This window comes from Takifugu rubripes, chromosome 19 (assembly GCF_901000725.2).
Source record: "Takifugu rubripes chromosome 19, fTakRub1.2, whole genome shotgun sequence".
Classification (NCBI taxonomy): domain Eukaryota; kingdom Metazoa; phylum Chordata; class Actinopteri; order Tetraodontiformes; family Tetraodontidae; genus Takifugu; species Takifugu rubripes.
The window spans coordinates 12,616,287-12,633,960 of record NC_042303.1 but is presented as its reverse complement, the minus strand read 5'-3'; the positions used below and the strand labels follow the sequence as shown (position 1 = coordinate 12,633,960).

General features: G+C 42.9%; 1 protein-coding gene across 1 annotated transcript; it reads right to left on the bottom strand.

Annotated features, from left to right (window-relative positions):
- Positions 1–395: 395 nt before the first annotated feature.
- Positions 396–7,555, bottom strand: LOC115246983 (kinesin heavy chain-like). Its single transcript, XM_029827185.1, has 6 exons — positions 7,444–7,555; positions 6,258–6,507; positions 5,923–5,987; positions 4,295–4,322; positions 3,944–4,026; positions 396–3,014 (listed from the first exon to the last, which is right to left on the bottom strand). The coding sequence occupies exons 1-5, from the start codon at positions 7,538–7,540 to the stop codon at positions 3,954–3,956; spliced, it is 513 nt and encodes a 170-aa protein (XP_029683045.1). The 5' UTR covers positions 7,541–7,555; the 3' UTR covers positions 396–3,014; positions 3,944–3,953.
- Between the last annotated feature and the right edge of the window lie 10,119 nt (positions 7,556–17,674).

The window sequence follows — 17,674 nt, the reverse complement described above, 5'->3', positions numbered from 1 at the left end:
AGTGAAGGTTCAGGTCATGGTCAGGGGCTGCACAATGTCTTATGTCAATAAATTCTTCACAAAGATAGAAGTTCAATCAAGAGTGAGTGTGTGTGTGTGTGGTAGGTTGGGCGGGTTGGTAGTCGGTGTTTAACTGGGCAGATGCATTACTTTCTTTTTTTTTTTACGTTTCAGGAGATTGTCACTCAGCCATTTATACAAAAACATTAATATAATATTAATGTTGATGCACATCTATATTGCACAGGTTTCCCTATTCAGTAAGAGAGGAAACGATGAAAAATAAAGATACTGACAAGACATTATGTGGGAATGAAAGACACTATTTCTGTCTGCTTTAATGTAATGAGATGGAAAGAATCGCCACGCGATTAGCAACAAGCCCAAAACAATAATACGTACACATGACTACCTTTATTGGAGATTCATGAGATAATAACGGTGGCTACAGATGAAGTACTGCATGCACTAAATCACACACCAAAAACAAATCAACACATAAAACCAACAGACATTTCGCTTCTGTGTTCCTCTTTTTATGAACCACATTGCTGCTCTTTTAGTTTTGCATAATTAGGCTACAGTTTCACACAAGATGTTTGACTCACCAGAATATTTTCAAATTGGTAACAATTATTTAAAGATTTTTTTTCCCGTCAGACTGAAAATAAACCCAACAACCATCAAACATTTACAACCACAGTGCATGGTAGAGGAAAAGAAAACATCATTCAATTCATGGTTTCTATAGGTTAAGTAAACACGCATGGCTGCACTGATAAAGGTGAGTTCAATGACTTATTTTACCCTTTGGAGTGACTGAAGAGGAAACTGGAACAGCAGCATGGACAAAATAATGTGACGAAATCCTGTTTTCTTGATTAGCCGCTACAATCTGGACATCTGCTCACAGCACTTCAGCTTACAGCCTATTGGAACCTAAATAAGACCTGTATTCAGTTTTATAGGATGCATAAAAACAGAAAACCCCAAAAACGCATTCCGCACACATTGATAATAAAAGCAGATGAATCCTCAGTATTTTGGAATTAAACCTAATAAAGAAAACCAGAGCAAAAATCCTGCTATAAAATGCCATAAAAAAAGTCATTAAAGGATGTAAAGTGTAATCTGATGAGCTTTTTGCTCCTCTGGTGCCCATTTTGTGACCAATCTGCTGGTAGTTATCAATGAGTAGTGATTGTAGTGTAATTAAAGTACAAAGTATATATTTGCATAAAAACCCAAGATACCCTAAAATCTCTTAAGGCTGTAAGCTGAAGCGATACACGATACACACTTGTGATGCACACTTAACACTCTTCACACTCTCCTCCTGACTGGCTGATCTGGAGGTCAACGCCGAGCGTGAGCGCGAGGTGTGAATTTACTGTCAGCGTACAGTCATGCAAGTTATCTGCTCAGACATATAAAAAAAGGACAGGACATGTCATACTGTCACTGTTCAGGGGTTGAAGGTTCAAATCCTCACTGCATGATGAGCCATTATATCTGAGAGTGTGTCGGAGCGATAAGTCAGGGTGGTTATCAGCTCCGTATGGCCGACGGTAACCTCTGCTTATGACCTCATTCTGTGTGACATGGTCTGCAAAACCACCATTTTGTCAGGCTCACATCAGAAAGGCAGCAGCCCATGAGCACACAGTCGTTCTGTGACATAATTCCAGAACTACGGCAGTGCACGATACGTACACGTCGATCCGCTCCACATTCAACAACAGCGATAAAATTAAAAATAGCCAACAAAAACAATTAAAAATAGAGCAAATTATATTAATATATAGTTTATTTTCAACTGTAACTAGCATTATAAAAATAGTTGCTACGCTCTTTTTTTTTAAATAATCACCCTGCCATTTCTTTTCTGCGTTGGCATGACAGAGGTTAAATATCGGTCCCCGACAGGCAGACGTCTGAGAGGATAAGATTGAAATTGTCTTTACGATGGCACCGTGGCTTTCAGGTGAAGGTTTTCAGTCCACTAAACACCAGCACAGGGCAGATGTTCCAACCCTGTGGTCGTCACTGAACATGTGAGCATCAATTTGAGGTACTATAATAAAGAACTTCTCTTTTTTTTTTTCATTTGAGACCGGTCAGAAAAGAAGAGAAGCTACATTTATATACCGGTAGGTTAATTTCTGATTCCTCAAACGGCAAGAGACACACCCAGGAAGGGCCTCGGGACTTCATAAATGGAATATAACATATTTCAAACCTCTTTAGGGACTTTTCTCCACAGGTTTTCTTTAGATTCTGCAGTGATGTGAAATGGTGTGTCCATAGTAATCACATAGTGAAGAAAGTCAGTCGTGACGCCCTCAGTTACCAAATGCTCACTAAACATTTGTAGTGTGAAATAGACAAAATCAAATGTGGTTTTTAAAGAGGCATCATTATTTTTTAAAAACAAGTTATACCAAAGAATTTAAACTTGTACAGTCTAATAAACACAATTGTTTAGACTAATCTTCAGCCCCTCTATCCAGGCTCCCCTGAACTGGCGTTTATAGGCTAAAACATTTCAACATTTTTTGCCTCAGTAACTTTTTTCTTTCTTCATCAAACACTGTAGACCAAAAGTGACCATCAAACATGCACGATCGAGTGTGTAAATACAGATTTCACAGTTTCCATGTTGATTTTTCAGCTACATATGCAAGTCGAACGATAATCCTTAGTAACTTCCTAACTGAGAAAAATAGCGCATCCTGGCGGTTCTTTGAAGTACTGCACCCAATTACCCCCACCATTCTGTCTGTGGTGACGGGTGGCGTGCGTGCGGCAGCCTGGGTGTAAAGCTGCCAGACCAGGGATCTGAGATGCAGTGCGTGCCGGGGATCCTACTAATACCCATATACACTCCACAGCAGTACACAAGGAGGAAAGAGGGACCGGAGAAGAGCAAGCAGAGGAGAGGAAAAGGAGAAGGATGGGGGAGGAAAGACTGGACGAAGAGTGGTCAGCTGCATGCAGAATAAAAGAATGTCTGCCTGAGAAAGAGAGAGAGAGAGAAGTAGAGAGACAAGAGAAGAGCCGAAGTCAGATACTTCTGACGGAGAGCGGGCCAGAAATTGCAGAGAGCAGGAGACAACTGCCAGTGAGTCATGTTGATATTGCCAGAGGAAAACAAATCAATGCATTTTCATTGTGCAGTCATCACAGGGAGTGACTTCCAGGGAGAAGTCTGAGCCCAAATATACACTTTAAAGGAACTAAGAATCTCCAGCTCTGAGCAACAGAACGTTCACCATCTAACAGACCTGGATACAGGTGACAACAACAACATGATTTCATAAAAATCAATTAGCGCTGTAAATTAGCTTGTTCTGAAAACTTAAATGAGTGATGGACAAAACAGTGGGATTAAGTAGTCGTTATCTTCCCTCCAGTTGTTGATACAGGTAAATTTGGGGATTTAAAAACTAAAAACGCACTAAAACAAAACAAAATCACGCAGAGCTGATCCCTCACATTAGTCAAAAAGAAATGAGTTGTGAAACTCAAATATTTACGCAACAGGTAAGGGCCTCTGGCGTTGTATAACGGCGTCGGTGTGGCGTCCATCACGGCGCAGTAATGAAACGCTATGGTCACTGTGTCAACCTCTAATTATGTCCTTTCCCATTAATTCTACTTAATTAATTAATCAAGTCAGTGTCTGCTTCACTCCTGGTTGTGCTGCAGGATGTGCGCTTCTGGACGTGCGCCGCTATTGTTAATTCTTTTGTCAAAGCGGTTCTGGCTGATAGCTTCTGTGGTCAGAGCTGGAGACCCTTAGCCTGAACATTCTTTGTACATACAGTCAGTTTTAAATACAGTTTCATCACTTTGCAACACAACACTACACAAATAACCACAACTGAGCTCTATTTTAATTCATATGTTACGTACAGGAGGGACAGAAATCCTCTTTCCATACCTGTTTGGAGCTAATAGCTGTTTAACACCCCTGTCTGCACGCCGTAGAGTTTGGCTGGGTCCTGATTGTCACAGACAGTGGTTCTAGACACAGAATTCACATTTAAATGCGTGCTGGGGAAGGACGCCAGCCGCCTCGTCGCCACATTTATCACTGTTGCCAAACACGGCGGAGGCGACGGCAAAGGCGGGTGCAGACATACAGCGGCGAGGGGAAGGCAGCAAATGGGCTTTCCAAAAAAAAAAAGAGGGATCTCATGTACACATGCAAGCTGATGACGGCAGAGGGAATTAATCTATCTGTAGAAAACTGACGTGGTCGACAAAAGCAGCGGGCGGTTGTCGGTCTTACCTGTTGTCATTGATATCTGTGGCGTTCCCTGCAGACAGAAAGAGGTGCATAAGGAGGATGACAGGTGCACGGTGAGTAGGGGGAGCGTGTTGGTGTGTAAAACAGAGGACAGCTCAGAAGCACAAACAGGCCAAAAGCAGCAGGAAAGATGGATGACTTTGGAACGAGCAGCTGCACGGCGCGTTCGTGCCTGCTCATTGATGACTGAAGTACAAACTGGCGGTCCTATTGCTGCATCTTATCGCGACACGAGTTCCGCAGCTCAAAGCCACATGAGTTGAATGGTGAATTAGCTGAATTATACATATTTGAGAAGGTGTGGTGACGGTCATCGTGCCCGCTAAATGTTGTGACGATTAGGCAAAAGTAAAAGTGTAAAAGTGATGAGCCCCCCCCCCCCCCCCCCCCCCCAACACCTGAAGCTGGGCCCCCTCACACAGAGGACACTGAACTTCCTCTTATTCACAAGAGCTTTCAAAATGCTAAAGACAAGGACAACAGCACCAAATGCCACCTGAAAACCTTCCCCTCGCACAACATTCATGTGTCTTCTCGGCTCTTCCTTCATAATGAACTGAGAAAAAAAACGTATTTGACCTCTTTGAATGTGTTAGTGCGGTAATGAAAAGTTCATTTTGATGGGGCGGCTTTGCTGAAGGGATCCTGAGCTTCACTGGATTCTTCAGGCATTTTAATTCAAAAAGAAAAGACAAAGGCTGGGAGAAGCCTTATCTGTGCTGTGTCAAGGCTAAACTCCAATAACGGAAACTAGTGGAGGAAAAAAAAGAGTCTGTTGGATATGTTCCTCGGAGAGCTCATTAAAATTCACATCTCTTAGTTGAGTAATGTCCCAGAGTGAAAATTGCTGCTGACGGACCATGAGGGGGAAAGTCAGACTCCGGGACGCATCACAGGCAGCAGGCGCTGGATTCCAAAATGCCACTTGCCATATTTGAGAAAGAGCTGTCAAAATCAAACTGGCACAATGGAAATCTGCCTGCATGCGAATATTTCAGGAACGTGTGAAATGCCGCCGGTCCTAGCGAGGCTCAGGGCGCATCTGCTGATGCAAAGCAGGCAGCTGCCGGCAGACCGACGCGCTGACTGACGTTTATCGATATGGCCAGAGAAGCAAAGAGGCGTGGCCTCGACCCTTAACTCTACGACTGTCACCATGGGTTCCTCCGGCTGAGGTGGACACAGAGTAATGACAGCAGCAGCCTAATCTTTCTCCTCCAGAGTCTGATGGGAGCAGACAGAGCCTCCTCGAGTGTAACAGCGTCATCCTGTGATGATCAGAGACAACATCCAGCCGGACCCACAGAATGACAGACGGCGGATGACAAATTTATCGCCAGAGATGTTGGAGCTGTCCCCCTCGAGCATCACTGGTCAGTTCAAGCCTGCAGGCTGAGTCAATTACAGGACTATAAAAGCAAGGACACAGCATAAAAAACAGATGCCATTGTTTGTGCTTTCAAAAGGGGCAGTCACAGTTTTACAGCCGCCGCTCTCTGAGATGTGTAAAAAAAAAACAATAACGGCCGTGTGAAAAAGAAAATTTGCCCGCTAATCTGGCTCACGTTACGTCCCACCATGTAAATGGGCTTCATCTGATCAAGGCTCACCGTTTTCGGAATCGAGGAACTCAGCGGTGCACTGATCGGCTTGACTCTGCGTTTCAGCTGGAAGCCTGCAAGCAGCAAAAAAAAAAAACGTGTTTTTTCACACTTCCAAAGATTCGAGATCTCTCTTTCTACACTGAGCTGCTTATTGAAACGACTGAAAGAAGGCAACACTAAACTAAACAAAAGGTAATAAATCAATGTCCTGTCCAGCAGTTGACTCCTGTTACAGCTATTGGTCACAGCCTGAGATGGGAATGGGGACGGGATGGGATGGGAAGATGAGATGGAATCGCTCCAAATGATAATTTACATCACACATTTAAACGAATACTCACGTGTTGTCTTGAACGTCGTCCTGAGATTCGTACTCGTGGGACCCGGTGGTTTTGTCTGAGCTCTCCTGGTTGCCGTTGGTCTCATTTAACCTGGAACGACCCTCCGGTGATGTGGGAGCTGGCGCCACCTGCTTTTTTCTGCTGTGGAAACCGGCTTCGTAGAAGGCAATGGGGTGATCGCTGTAGCCTCGGAGGAAACAGGGGTTGGCAGGAGAGAACGCTGGGAAGTGGCCAGGACGGACAGGTTTGGCTGAGGGTGAAAGATTCAAAAATAAACCCATCTGAGCAGAAAATATTAAATTATTTTGACCAAATTAGATTATCAGGGAAGAAACCAAGTGTTTAAAATGCAATGCTCTTAATTTGAAATATCTCAGTCCTAGATAAAAAAGTAAAATACCCCCCGCTGCTTGATTTGAACTCAAACAGCTAAAATGAAAACAAAGCGTTCTGTTTCCATGTGGGGTTTAAACACTTATGTGACAGCACAAAAAACCTGGTTTCTGCTGTGCTCCAAATGGCTCTTCACAACAGCTCCTCCATCGCAGCTCTTTGACATCAGTCGCAGTCAAGTGTGTTTAAACCGGGAATGTCAACACATCTCCAGAGTAATATTCAAAACATCCTAAAATTGAATATTTGTGAATGGGAGCAGTCAAATGCATATGCATTTGAGTGCTGGGATTCTTACTTCAAATAAAAGCCTCCATTTAATTATTTCATTGCTATCTAAATCCCCTTCAAGTGCTAAAGCTGGAACAGCTAAAGGATTAAATCTGATTTCAGCTGGACCTCAGTATAGACCTTCATGTCTCCTCTGTCTTATCCTGATAAGAAAATCATTATTTTAGAACTACTTGCATCAATAACTAATTTTCTTACACTAGTATACAGCTCCACATCCATTATCCCCCCTTAACTTTTAAGTAGGAGCTCAATTCTCATATTTTAGAGTTGCAGCGAATAAATGGAATAAATAGTATTCTTTCATAACCCATTCCGGAGCGAGCGCTTTTATTTAGGCTTTATTGGACATTAATGCACTGACAATTATGTGTAGCTTTCTCACTAATTGATGTCAAATTCTTGTTCGTAAAATGAGAAGGCGGATAAATGAAACATGCACCCCCGTGACACGTAGGCCACGGTTCCTTTGGAAAAGCTGCGTCCGTGCACAGCGGCGTACCGATCTGTGCAGCGTGGGGTCGACGGAAAGGATAGCGAGCCCTCATCACATCTTTAATGCGCTCCACTTCCTGCTGGTAGCGGTGCCGATCCTGCATGGCTCCCTCCTTCGCCTCCTTAGGGCGCCCTCCAGGGCCTTGACCCGTTCGGCGGTGGTCCGCAGACGTTTCTCCAGTTTCGGGAGCTCACATCTCAGATCCGCATTGTCGTGTACCAGCTGTCAAACACACATGTTAGTACATGTGACTGATAATGATTTTTTAACCATGTCATACGGGCATTCGCCATAAACAACTATGGTATGGGGCTCTTTATATACTTTCTAAATAGAATGTGTTAACAAATCTCAGTTTCACTGATTTGTTTTTTGGGCGTTTTGGGAAGAAGGCTTGTTCTGCAGTATGAGCACTTAGTCTTCGTTGCACTTTTGAAGCAGATTGGTGGCCAAGGCTAAAAAACCAAAACCATGGGAACTGATTTATCTCCTGCCAGCGAGACTAAAATTACGATCCAACCTGCAGCACTTAGTTCCTTAATATTTGCTTTGCTCTGAAAAAGGCACCCTATGTATTTTAGGTTGCAGAGCACATGCTTAAAACAATTACATACATTATCCTGATTTACACTATATCAATACATGCTTAGCATGCTACAGAGAAATCCTTAAAAAATATGCTGATTTAGCGCAAAAGCTAATACAGGCTGATGCTAATACACCAACCCTTGTGTCCAAGCACTTTTTTGCCTCACTGCACAGGAGCTGAGCCACTCATATCTACCATCACTGCTCTGTTTCCAGCTTTATCACATTCCACCGGGGGCTCAATGATTTATGGCCATGGCTTCCAACTTGTTACCTACAATATCAGCATGTGGTGGATTGGATGGAGTCTCCAGCAGCCAACTGACGATTGGTTTCTCCTCTGACAAACTGCTACGCCGCGAAACCAATCTGCCAGCGCGAGCCTACGAGCCAGTGGCCCGCTTTGCGACACCACCGCCAAAGCCCCCTGCTGTAGCCAGTCCATGAATATTGAAGACAGATGTTGTCCATGCGTGGGTTTAATCTTTCCAAACATGCGCGGGAGAGGGGAAGGGGGAGTTTTTGGTGTGAACCGCCAAGCTGAATTCATTGTTTATCAGGATGCGAATAACTTTTTTATCCTGCGCTGCTTCCTATTCCCTGAAGGGAGCTCGGCTTGACTTCACCTGCTGCTCTAGATTGGCGTAAACTCTGCTCTGCTGAGAAGATTGAGTACAAGGAAGCACAGTGCTCTGCATTTTAATTTAGTCTGCTCTTTTATACCTCTCTTATACATCCAGCTGGGACAATTTTCCCCCACCACAGTCCTCCTCTGCCAACAACTTGCTTATGAAGCCTTCTGTGTTGCTACCTGCTTGTGAACTTTCGTGAGCTGCTCCAGGTTGTTTTCAAGAAAGAAAATCTTTTGTTTCTGGGTGATGTACCCTACGCTGTCATCTGGCTCCATCCCCGCGCTCTGTTGATAAAACAGCGGAGAAGATTTTTCGCATAAACATTGTTAAAATAGCCGAGCCGGGCGTCGGGAAGGTGCAACTTACTTTTCTAACTCGAATGGAGAGGTCTTGAACGAAAAGCTTGCGAAGGCTGTGGAGGGTGTGGAGCTCGCGAGCCTTTCGATATCACAAGGCAAGAGGGAGAGGGAGAGGGAGCAGGACATTTAAAATCATGTCTGCTGTAATTGGGGCATTACTGGATTCAGAGAGTGCCAAATGAAGTGTAAACATCATCTTACCACAGTTTCTTCCAGTCCTTTGAGGTCCTGCTTTGACTGCTCATGTCGCTCATGGAGATATCTGCAAGCGCACAGGACGATGATCAGTTCAACAAATGGAGGGGGTCCTAGAAAGGTGCATTTCTTCACACTTGTGGGATAAGGAATGCACAACAATCTCCGCTGCCCAGATTGCGAGCAGTTATCTGCATAGCTGATGCAATGCTCGGGAAGGGTCATTGCAGAGACGTGCGGCGGCAGCCAGCTGCCCGCTCGTCTGATACTAGAGTTCTAAGCAGGTTAGCCTTATGTTCGCTCGTATTATCTGACAGTCACCAAGTCAAAAACAGGAAGGAATGACAGTGAGCCACCAAGGTAAACAGGCAGCTAGGCATCAGGCCTCCACGTGGAGAAACGATTGAAATGTGGCCAAGACTCACGTCAAATCCTCCAGCTGTCGGCTCTTGTGACGCTCTTGCGTCCTGAGGTGTTCGTAGTCAGAGCGCAGCTGCTCCAGCTCCAGCCGCTGCTCCTGGTTACAGCTGGGATCAAAACAAGACAGTTCAACAATTAAAAGCCCAGCTAGTGTTCATGAAAGTAGGGTTGAATACCGACAGCCTGAGCTTTTTCTTTTACTGTTTGGCAAACTTGAGGGGCTCCAGACAGCTCTAGACCAACCGCCAGGCGTACTTTAATCCCTGAAGAAGTTGGCCTAAACTCCTCTGCAGATACTTCGCACAGCAAGCAGGGTGGCTTTTCCACTGTGCGGTTCAGCAGCAGCAGCAGCTTGACTCTGTCTTCCTGAAGCAGTTTGCACACCATATAAGACCCACACACTTGGGTTTAAGACCCTCCTGCAGCTAGAATTGGAGTTCAGAACCCAGCTACCATGACTGTGTATCCATCAATGCAGCCTTTCTAGTTGGCTTGTATGGATACAGTTGAATTACAGATTAGAGCCACAGACATCCGCCACAGGGGGAAGACCACAGCTGTTAGCTCTTTTGTAAATACATTACAATGTTAACATGACAGACACAGCCAAAACTATTCCAAACAGGGCAATAGAAAGGAAAAAGCTCCACCTCCTTCACCTTGGTTAAAGCTTTATTGGACATACACCAGTAATTGTCTTGACTCACACACACATAGTGAGGAGTGGACTGACTAATCTGTGTCAGAACAGGTGAGGAATTACAATGAAGTACTGACTCAGTTAAGTCGTCAATGATCTTCCGCTTCTCATTGATCTCGTCTCGCAGGCGGCCAAGCTGTTTGCTGTGCGCCTCACGGTGCGACTCCATCTGCTGCTCCAGAGCCCTCTGAGGTGCAGACATGAAGATGGCAAGAGAAAGGAGTGCATGTGGAATGAGAGAGAGAGAGAGAGAGAGAGAGAGGGGTACCCGGAAGTGGGAACAAAGAGGAAAACAAAATGAAGAAACAACAAGCGTATACGTTTGCACACACTGGTGCACCTGCGGGCGTGCAGACCCACATGGGCCTGGATGCTGAGAGCACCCCGTTAAATAGGCTGAGGTGGGAGACTGAGCATGTCAGTCACTCACAGACGAAACAAACGTGTGCACGAGCAAATGACGAGAGCTGTATATTTCCAACCTCGATGAACACGTAACCCTCTGATCACTCTGATCATTCCGGTGCATCCACACCAAAAAATCATTTAAAAATAGACGCAGCCATGATTCCTTCTGCTTATAAACCAGCTCTATTCTTATTATCGTGCTTCTATTCAGCTTGGTTAATCTGATCCACTGATGAGGGGGCAAACTTTTCACCACTGAACTTTGACCCCTTGTTTTGAACCTTCCACCCTCCATGCACAAGCTTGCTCCTCCCTAAAAAATCAACACACCATCATTTAACTGTATAAAATAGCAGCAAATAATAATAATATATGTGAAAATGACACTATTATTAAAAAAGAATCATTTACAGTTTAAAGTGAAGTGTCATTGTTTCACCACAAATGTTCCCTACAGTTAGCTTTCAAAGCATCTCACAGGGAAGGATAATAAGCGGACCAGGTAATGTGTTTCCATGGTGATATAACCAGTGAGACATTTTCACAAAAGTAAACTCTATAACCTCCTCTCACTGGCCCATTAATCTTCCTCTGTAGACACTATTAGCTTGGATATAATGCTCAGATCTGTCTTCTGTGTGTTTATTTTGATCTTGTCCTTCCTGAGTCTTTATCAAACAAAACTCAAATCTCAACACACTCCGACATTGATCAGTGATGAGCTGGTGTGATAAAGGAATTCAAATAAATTGATCTGCAGCCATAATTACCTTTATATCACATGATTCTTGGACAGCTGAATGATTCTTTCCCCTTGTTAGCTCCGACATGGTCTCTAAACACCCAAAATCACACACACACACACACACACAGAACATGAAACAGAAATGGAGCAGCACAACCAAGCAGAGTGTGTCCCTAAAATGAAAAGAGGTGTGTGTGACCTTACTCCTGACAGCGAGGTCAGTGTGTTCTGAGCGGTGCCTTGGGTGTAGCGTTATCTTTAACTGACAATGGCGGCTTTTGTGCCACGCTAATGTGATCAGCTGTTAACACAGTGCTGTTCCTGGCATCTCATAATTAAATTAACAAGCTCCCCACCTCATATCAAACTGTGGGATCGATACGACCTGCTGCTCTCTGTATTAATCCTCTTCTTTAATGACCGGAGGACTGACTGGATCCAGACAACAGTATGTCTGAAATTGATTTACCTGCCTTTAAAGCAACAGGTTAATCAATACATCAGGGAAAAGGGACTTCAGTATGAGTTAGTCGGACTCAGTAGACAAGGAGTTACTTTAATTCAAAATAAATTCATTCAATTAATTTAAATTTAAAATGTAATCTATTATTCATATATTCCTGCCGGTGCCATGAGGTGTTTACGAGCCTCTAAGGAGCCACTGAGTGGATTTTTTTTCTGTTTTATTTCAGGTTTTTTTTTTTCAACATTTCCAGGCTGAAACTGTCTGTTGAAACCTGAAAAGAGCTGCAAGTGAGGAGTCACCTTCTATCAGTCCTTGTGAAGTGGAAATGAAATGCACTGACATTCTGTTATAGTCAGCTGAAATGCCATTTTCTCATGTAAACCCTAGTTTTGGGAATTCAAACTGGCGTCTACAGTCTGCAGTTTGGTGGGTGTAAAATGCTAACCCTGGGGTAAAAAGGTGACGGCGCTATTGCTGTTCAGTCAACAGAATCTGAATATAAGAAATCTTTAGAGCTGCAGTTTTTAATTTCAACATCTCTATTGAAAGCTATTGAGCGGATCTGCGCTCCGCACCTGCGTACGTCGACCCATAACTCATCTGCTTTGCCAATAGGAGCATTAATATTTTACTTTATGTTAAATAGTGAATAAATGCTCTTTCTTCCTGGGTGACCATTGAAAATATGTCAACGATTTATTATCAGCACTAAAACACACACACACACACACACACACACACCACCAGACCTGCCCTGGTCAATGTAGTCCACAGTCAACGTGCTCAGAAGAAGATGAGCAGCACAGCTATGAACATGTGGTAGATGGTCCTGATGTGGCTGATCTCAACAGTTCGCTAATAAAGGAGAACATAGAGTAAATAATTAGGTTGCATCATTTCAGTGTATTAATGGTTTTTATAATCTATAATCCACAAATACACGCAACAGCAAGTCATCTCAGTCATAAATATTGCATATAACTGGATGTTGAGTGCCACTGCCTTTAAAATGATAGAGGCAGAGGTAGGATCTTTCAATTTTATGAAACGTACAGAAAATATTATAACTATAGTATAATTAACTATTGTGCTTGCAATTTATTATTAGATATTGTTTTTTTAACCTAATCTATTCAAATTAATTTGCACATATATTGGGCTTGAAAATGCAGTTGCAGGAATGAATTTCATATTTTTCGTCCCACTCACTCCAAAACTGACGGCCTGGCCATAAAAACTTTGCCGTCGTCCATTCTCTGGGATCTAGAGTGGCATCATAATGGACACAAACATTTTAATGGCATTAATAGGAGAAAATGCATGGCAGCAAACACAATGACAGTAACTGTGGCCTCCTCCTGACCTGGATGATGGGTGTGTGTTGTTCCATTAGCTGCTGGCTGTTTTTGGTAAAAAGGTGGAACGTTTTCAATCAGAGCTTTGTCTAACAGGTCGCTGAGCTGATCCTGAACCTGCTCCAAAACCTTCACCTTCAACTCCTGCAGGAGGAAACAAGGTAAGTGTAATTTTAATCCTCATCACCTACACGTGTTCCTAAATGAATCATGTTGAGCAGGGAGAGTGTGTGAAGGGTTAAAGGGTCACCTGTGCGTGTTTCTGCCACAGCTTTAGGTCCTCCTCCTGCACAGAATTATCATTCACCCCTGCAAAAAGAGGAGAACAATTCAAGCGGCTACAAACTGAAATGGAACGTTCATGCTGTGATGAAGCAGCAGCTTTAAAAACAGCAGCTGAGACGTAAACGAGCTTACCAGAGATCTGGTTTGAATGAGCTTTAACGTTCCGGCGGGTCACTACGCTGGGAGACCCCACAGACCTCATGGTTCCTGCTGGATCAAGACCCAGAACTTTATCTTTATAGTTGTATAAATACAGCTTCAAACAAAGACACTTTAGGAGGAAATAAAAGGAATGTTTAAAATCATGGAGACAAAAACCTTCATGACTAATAAAACTTTGGTGATGAAGGTTTTTTTTTACATTTCAACTGTAATAGAACCACACAAACCCTGCTCTGAATGCAGAAACATGTGGGGCGGAGATTCTGAATTGTGGGTTCCTGCAGCACCTTCCCATACTGAGTATTATCAGCAGTCACTCTGGTTCAAGTTAAATAAAGTAAACACGGGATAAGGCCAATCGAAATGACCCCGCAGAAGTTCACACACAAACACACACATACACACAAAGACAACTCTTTCATTTCTAGAGTGACCTCGTTCTGTTGTCTGTGCTGTGTGTGTGTTGATCATCTCAGATGTCAATTTGATGAGATCAACTAATATTTTAGGGACTATTTTAATAAAGCTCAACTATGTTTGAGATGAAAACAGAAAGTAAAGCATCTAAAAATAGCTTACAGGTGAGGGGACCACCATATAGAGACCAAACAACATTTCTGTTGTCTTTGGGGAGCTTTTCGTCACCTCCAATTCTATTGATTTGAAGTTTTAATTGAATCAATAGGAGTCACTCACAGCAGGAGTATTGATGCGACACATGCAACTTTAATTAACACACCTAATTAAGTTTCTGTTCCATTCTGGGAAACCTTTTCTGCCTGAATGAAAAAGGAATGAAAGTTTTCCATCCTCTGTAACTGAATCTCCCTGATTTCATTTCGCACATCTGCACCTCGCATCAGATTGAAGTGAAGGAGCCATGAATGAGATTGTACTCACTTAGTCTTCAGCCTTGAGCTCCGTCAGCAGTCCGCAGACGTGACACTGCCGGGTTGTGTTGAGGTGAGCAGCCTGAGAGCTCTTTAATGTGTGGTTAGATAGGTGTGTGTCACGGTTCTTGTGATCTCTGTCCTCTCCTTTCGTCATCTGCCGATTTGCACTTTGCTCTCTTGGGCTCCTGGCAGGACTCTTCCCAACCCCCCTCCACCGTTGGGACACATGAGATCACCTTTAATGAGGCACTTTTATGTCCTGGCACTAAATGTTCCAAAAGAAGTATTTTGTCTTCAAAATTTTCTCGAACCAGTGGGACGCGGGACCAGTAGGTGGGATATTTGTGGCATTTAGAGCTGTTGGACTCAGCTAAGGTCAGCACAATCAGGAAGATTCCAGGTTGGATTTTCTATTTTTTCATGTTCTGTCCATGTCAGGATTAATTTCCCATTGTTCACTGATGCCATGGTATTGGATAACGCTGCATCAAACCACTGTTACCTTAAAAAAACCTCTAATTATGCATTCATTAATAAAAACTCTAAATCTAAAGTGAAATAAAGACAAATGAGACATATTTATGCTGTAGTTTTACACATATTAAATTAAAATGTATGTGAAATACAGACATTGGAAGTGGGGCAACGACCTGCCTGGTCCTCATTTGGCCCACTGTAACTAATTGATCTGTTTTGACTCAATATCACTGGTGGTGGATGTTTTCTGTTGCTCTTTTCACTCCAATTTTTTCAAAGCCTCTAATTATCTAAGAGTACTTTTTCAAATCATTAAATAACTTTAGAATCATTAGGTAATTATCCAAGAGGAGCTCAACGGAGCCGCCACCCCTTGTCAAGTGTAGTTGGCTCGGGGGCCTGGTCAGTTTGCATCCCGGAGTCCTGGGGAATGTCCTCCCTGCTGAGGCTGCTAACCCTGTGGTCCAGGGCAGATGTGTTCAGGGCAGACTGTCCATGCAGGGCCTCTCAGGGTAAATGGTTGGGGATAGAGTGGTTGTTTTAAAAACAAAGCCTGGATCAATGAACCCTCAGTGAACTTGATGAAGGGGTCAATCCACTGGTGATCAGTGGATCACTCAGGCCTTCTACCTCAGGATAGGACAGGGTTCAACCCTGGATTTGAGGTTAGAACTTGAGGTTTCCTAGTGAAGGTTAAGGTCATGGTCAGGGGCTGCACAATGTCTTATGTCAATAAATTCTTCACAAAGATAGAAGTTCAATCAAGAGTGAGTGTGTGTGTGTGTGTGGTAGGTTGGGCGGGTTGGTAGTCGGTGTTTAACTGGGCAGATGCATTACTTTCTTTTTTTTTTTACGTTTCAGGAGATTGTCACTCAGCCATTTATACAAAAACATTAATATAATATTAATGTTGATGCACATCTATATTGCACAGGTTTCCCTAATTCAGTAAGAGAGGAAACGATGAAAAATAAAGATACTGACAAGGACATTATGTGGAATGAAAGACACTATTTCTGTCTGCTTTAATGTAAATGAGATGGAAAGAATCGCCACGCGATTAGCACAAGCCCAAAAACAATAATACGTACACATGACTACCTTTATTGGAGATTCATGAGATAATAACGGTTGGCTACAGATGAAGTACTGCATGCACTAAATCACACACCAAAAACAAATCAACACATAAAACCAACAGACATTTCGCTTCTGTGTTCCTCTTTTTATGAAACCACATTGCTGCTCTTTTAGTTTTGCATAATTAGGCTACAGTTTCACACAAGATTGTTTGACTCACCAGAATAATTTTCAATTGGTAACAATTATTTAAAGATTTTTTTTCCCGTTCAGACTGAAAATAAACCCCAACAAACCATCAAAACATTTACAACCACAGTGCATGGTAGAGGAAAAGAAAACATCATTCAATTCATGGTTTCTATAGGTTAAGTTAAACACGCATGGCTGCACTGATAAAGGTGAGTTCAATGACTTATTTTACCCTTTGGAGTGACTGAAGAGGAAACTGGAACAGCAGCATGGACAAAATAATGTGACGAAATCCTGTTTTCTTGATTAGCCGCTACAATCTGGACATCTGCTCACAGCACTTCAGCTTACAGCCTATTGGAACCTAAATAAGACCTGTATTCAGTTTTATAGGATGCATAAAAACAGAAAACCCCAAAAACGCATTCCGCACACATTGATAATAAAAGCAGATGAATCCTCAGTATTTTGGAATTAAACCTAATAAAGAAAACCAGAGCAAAAAATCCTGCTATAAAATGCCATAAAAAAGTCATTAAAGGATGTAAAGTGTAATCTGATGAGCTTTTTGCTCCTCTGGTGCCCATTTGTGACCAATCTGCTGGTAGTTATCAATGAGTAGTGATTGTAGTGTAATTAAAGTACAAAGTATATATTTGCATAAAAACCCAAGATACCCTAAAATCTCTTAAGGCTGTAAGCTGAAGCGATACACGATACACACTTGTGATGCACACTTAACACTCTTCACACTCTCCTCCTGACTGGCTGATCTGGAGGTCAACGCCGAGCGTGAGCGCGAGGTGTGAATTTACTGTCAGCGTACAGTCATGCAAGTTATCTGCTCAGACATATAAAAAAGGACAGGACATGTCATACTGTCACTGTTCAGGGGTTGAAGGTTCAAATCCTCACTGCATGATGAGCCATTATATCTGAGAGTGTGTCGGAGCGATAAGTCAGGGTGGTTATCAGCTCCGTATGGCCGACGGTAACCTCTGCTTATGACCTCATTCTGTGTGACATGGTCTGCAAAACCACCATTTTGTCAGGCTCACATCAGAAAGGCAGCAGCCCATGAGCACACAGTCGTTCGTGACATAATTCCAGAACTACGGCAGTGCACGATACGTACACGTCGATCCGCTCCACATTCAACAACAGCGATAAAATTAAAAATAGCCAACAAAAACAATTAAAAATAGAGCAAATTATATTAATATATAGTTTATTTTCAACTGTAACTAGCATTATAAAAATAGTTGCTACGCTCTTTTTTT

Bases quoted from the DNA above. Each gene is read 5' to 3' on its own strand.
- LOC115246983 (XM_029827185.1), bottom strand. From the start codon at position 7,540: ATGCAGGATCGGCACCGCTACCAGCAGGAAGTGGAGCGCATTAAAGAT. The intron at 6,508-7,443 runs GTACGCCGCTGT...TTTCACCCTCAG, and splicing joins ACCCCACGCTGCACAGATCG to CCAAACCTGTCCGTCCTGGC. The intron at 4,323-5,922 runs GTGAGCCTTGAT...TTCTGTCTGCAG, and splicing joins GTTCCTCGATTCCGAAAACG to GGAACGCCACAGATATCAAT.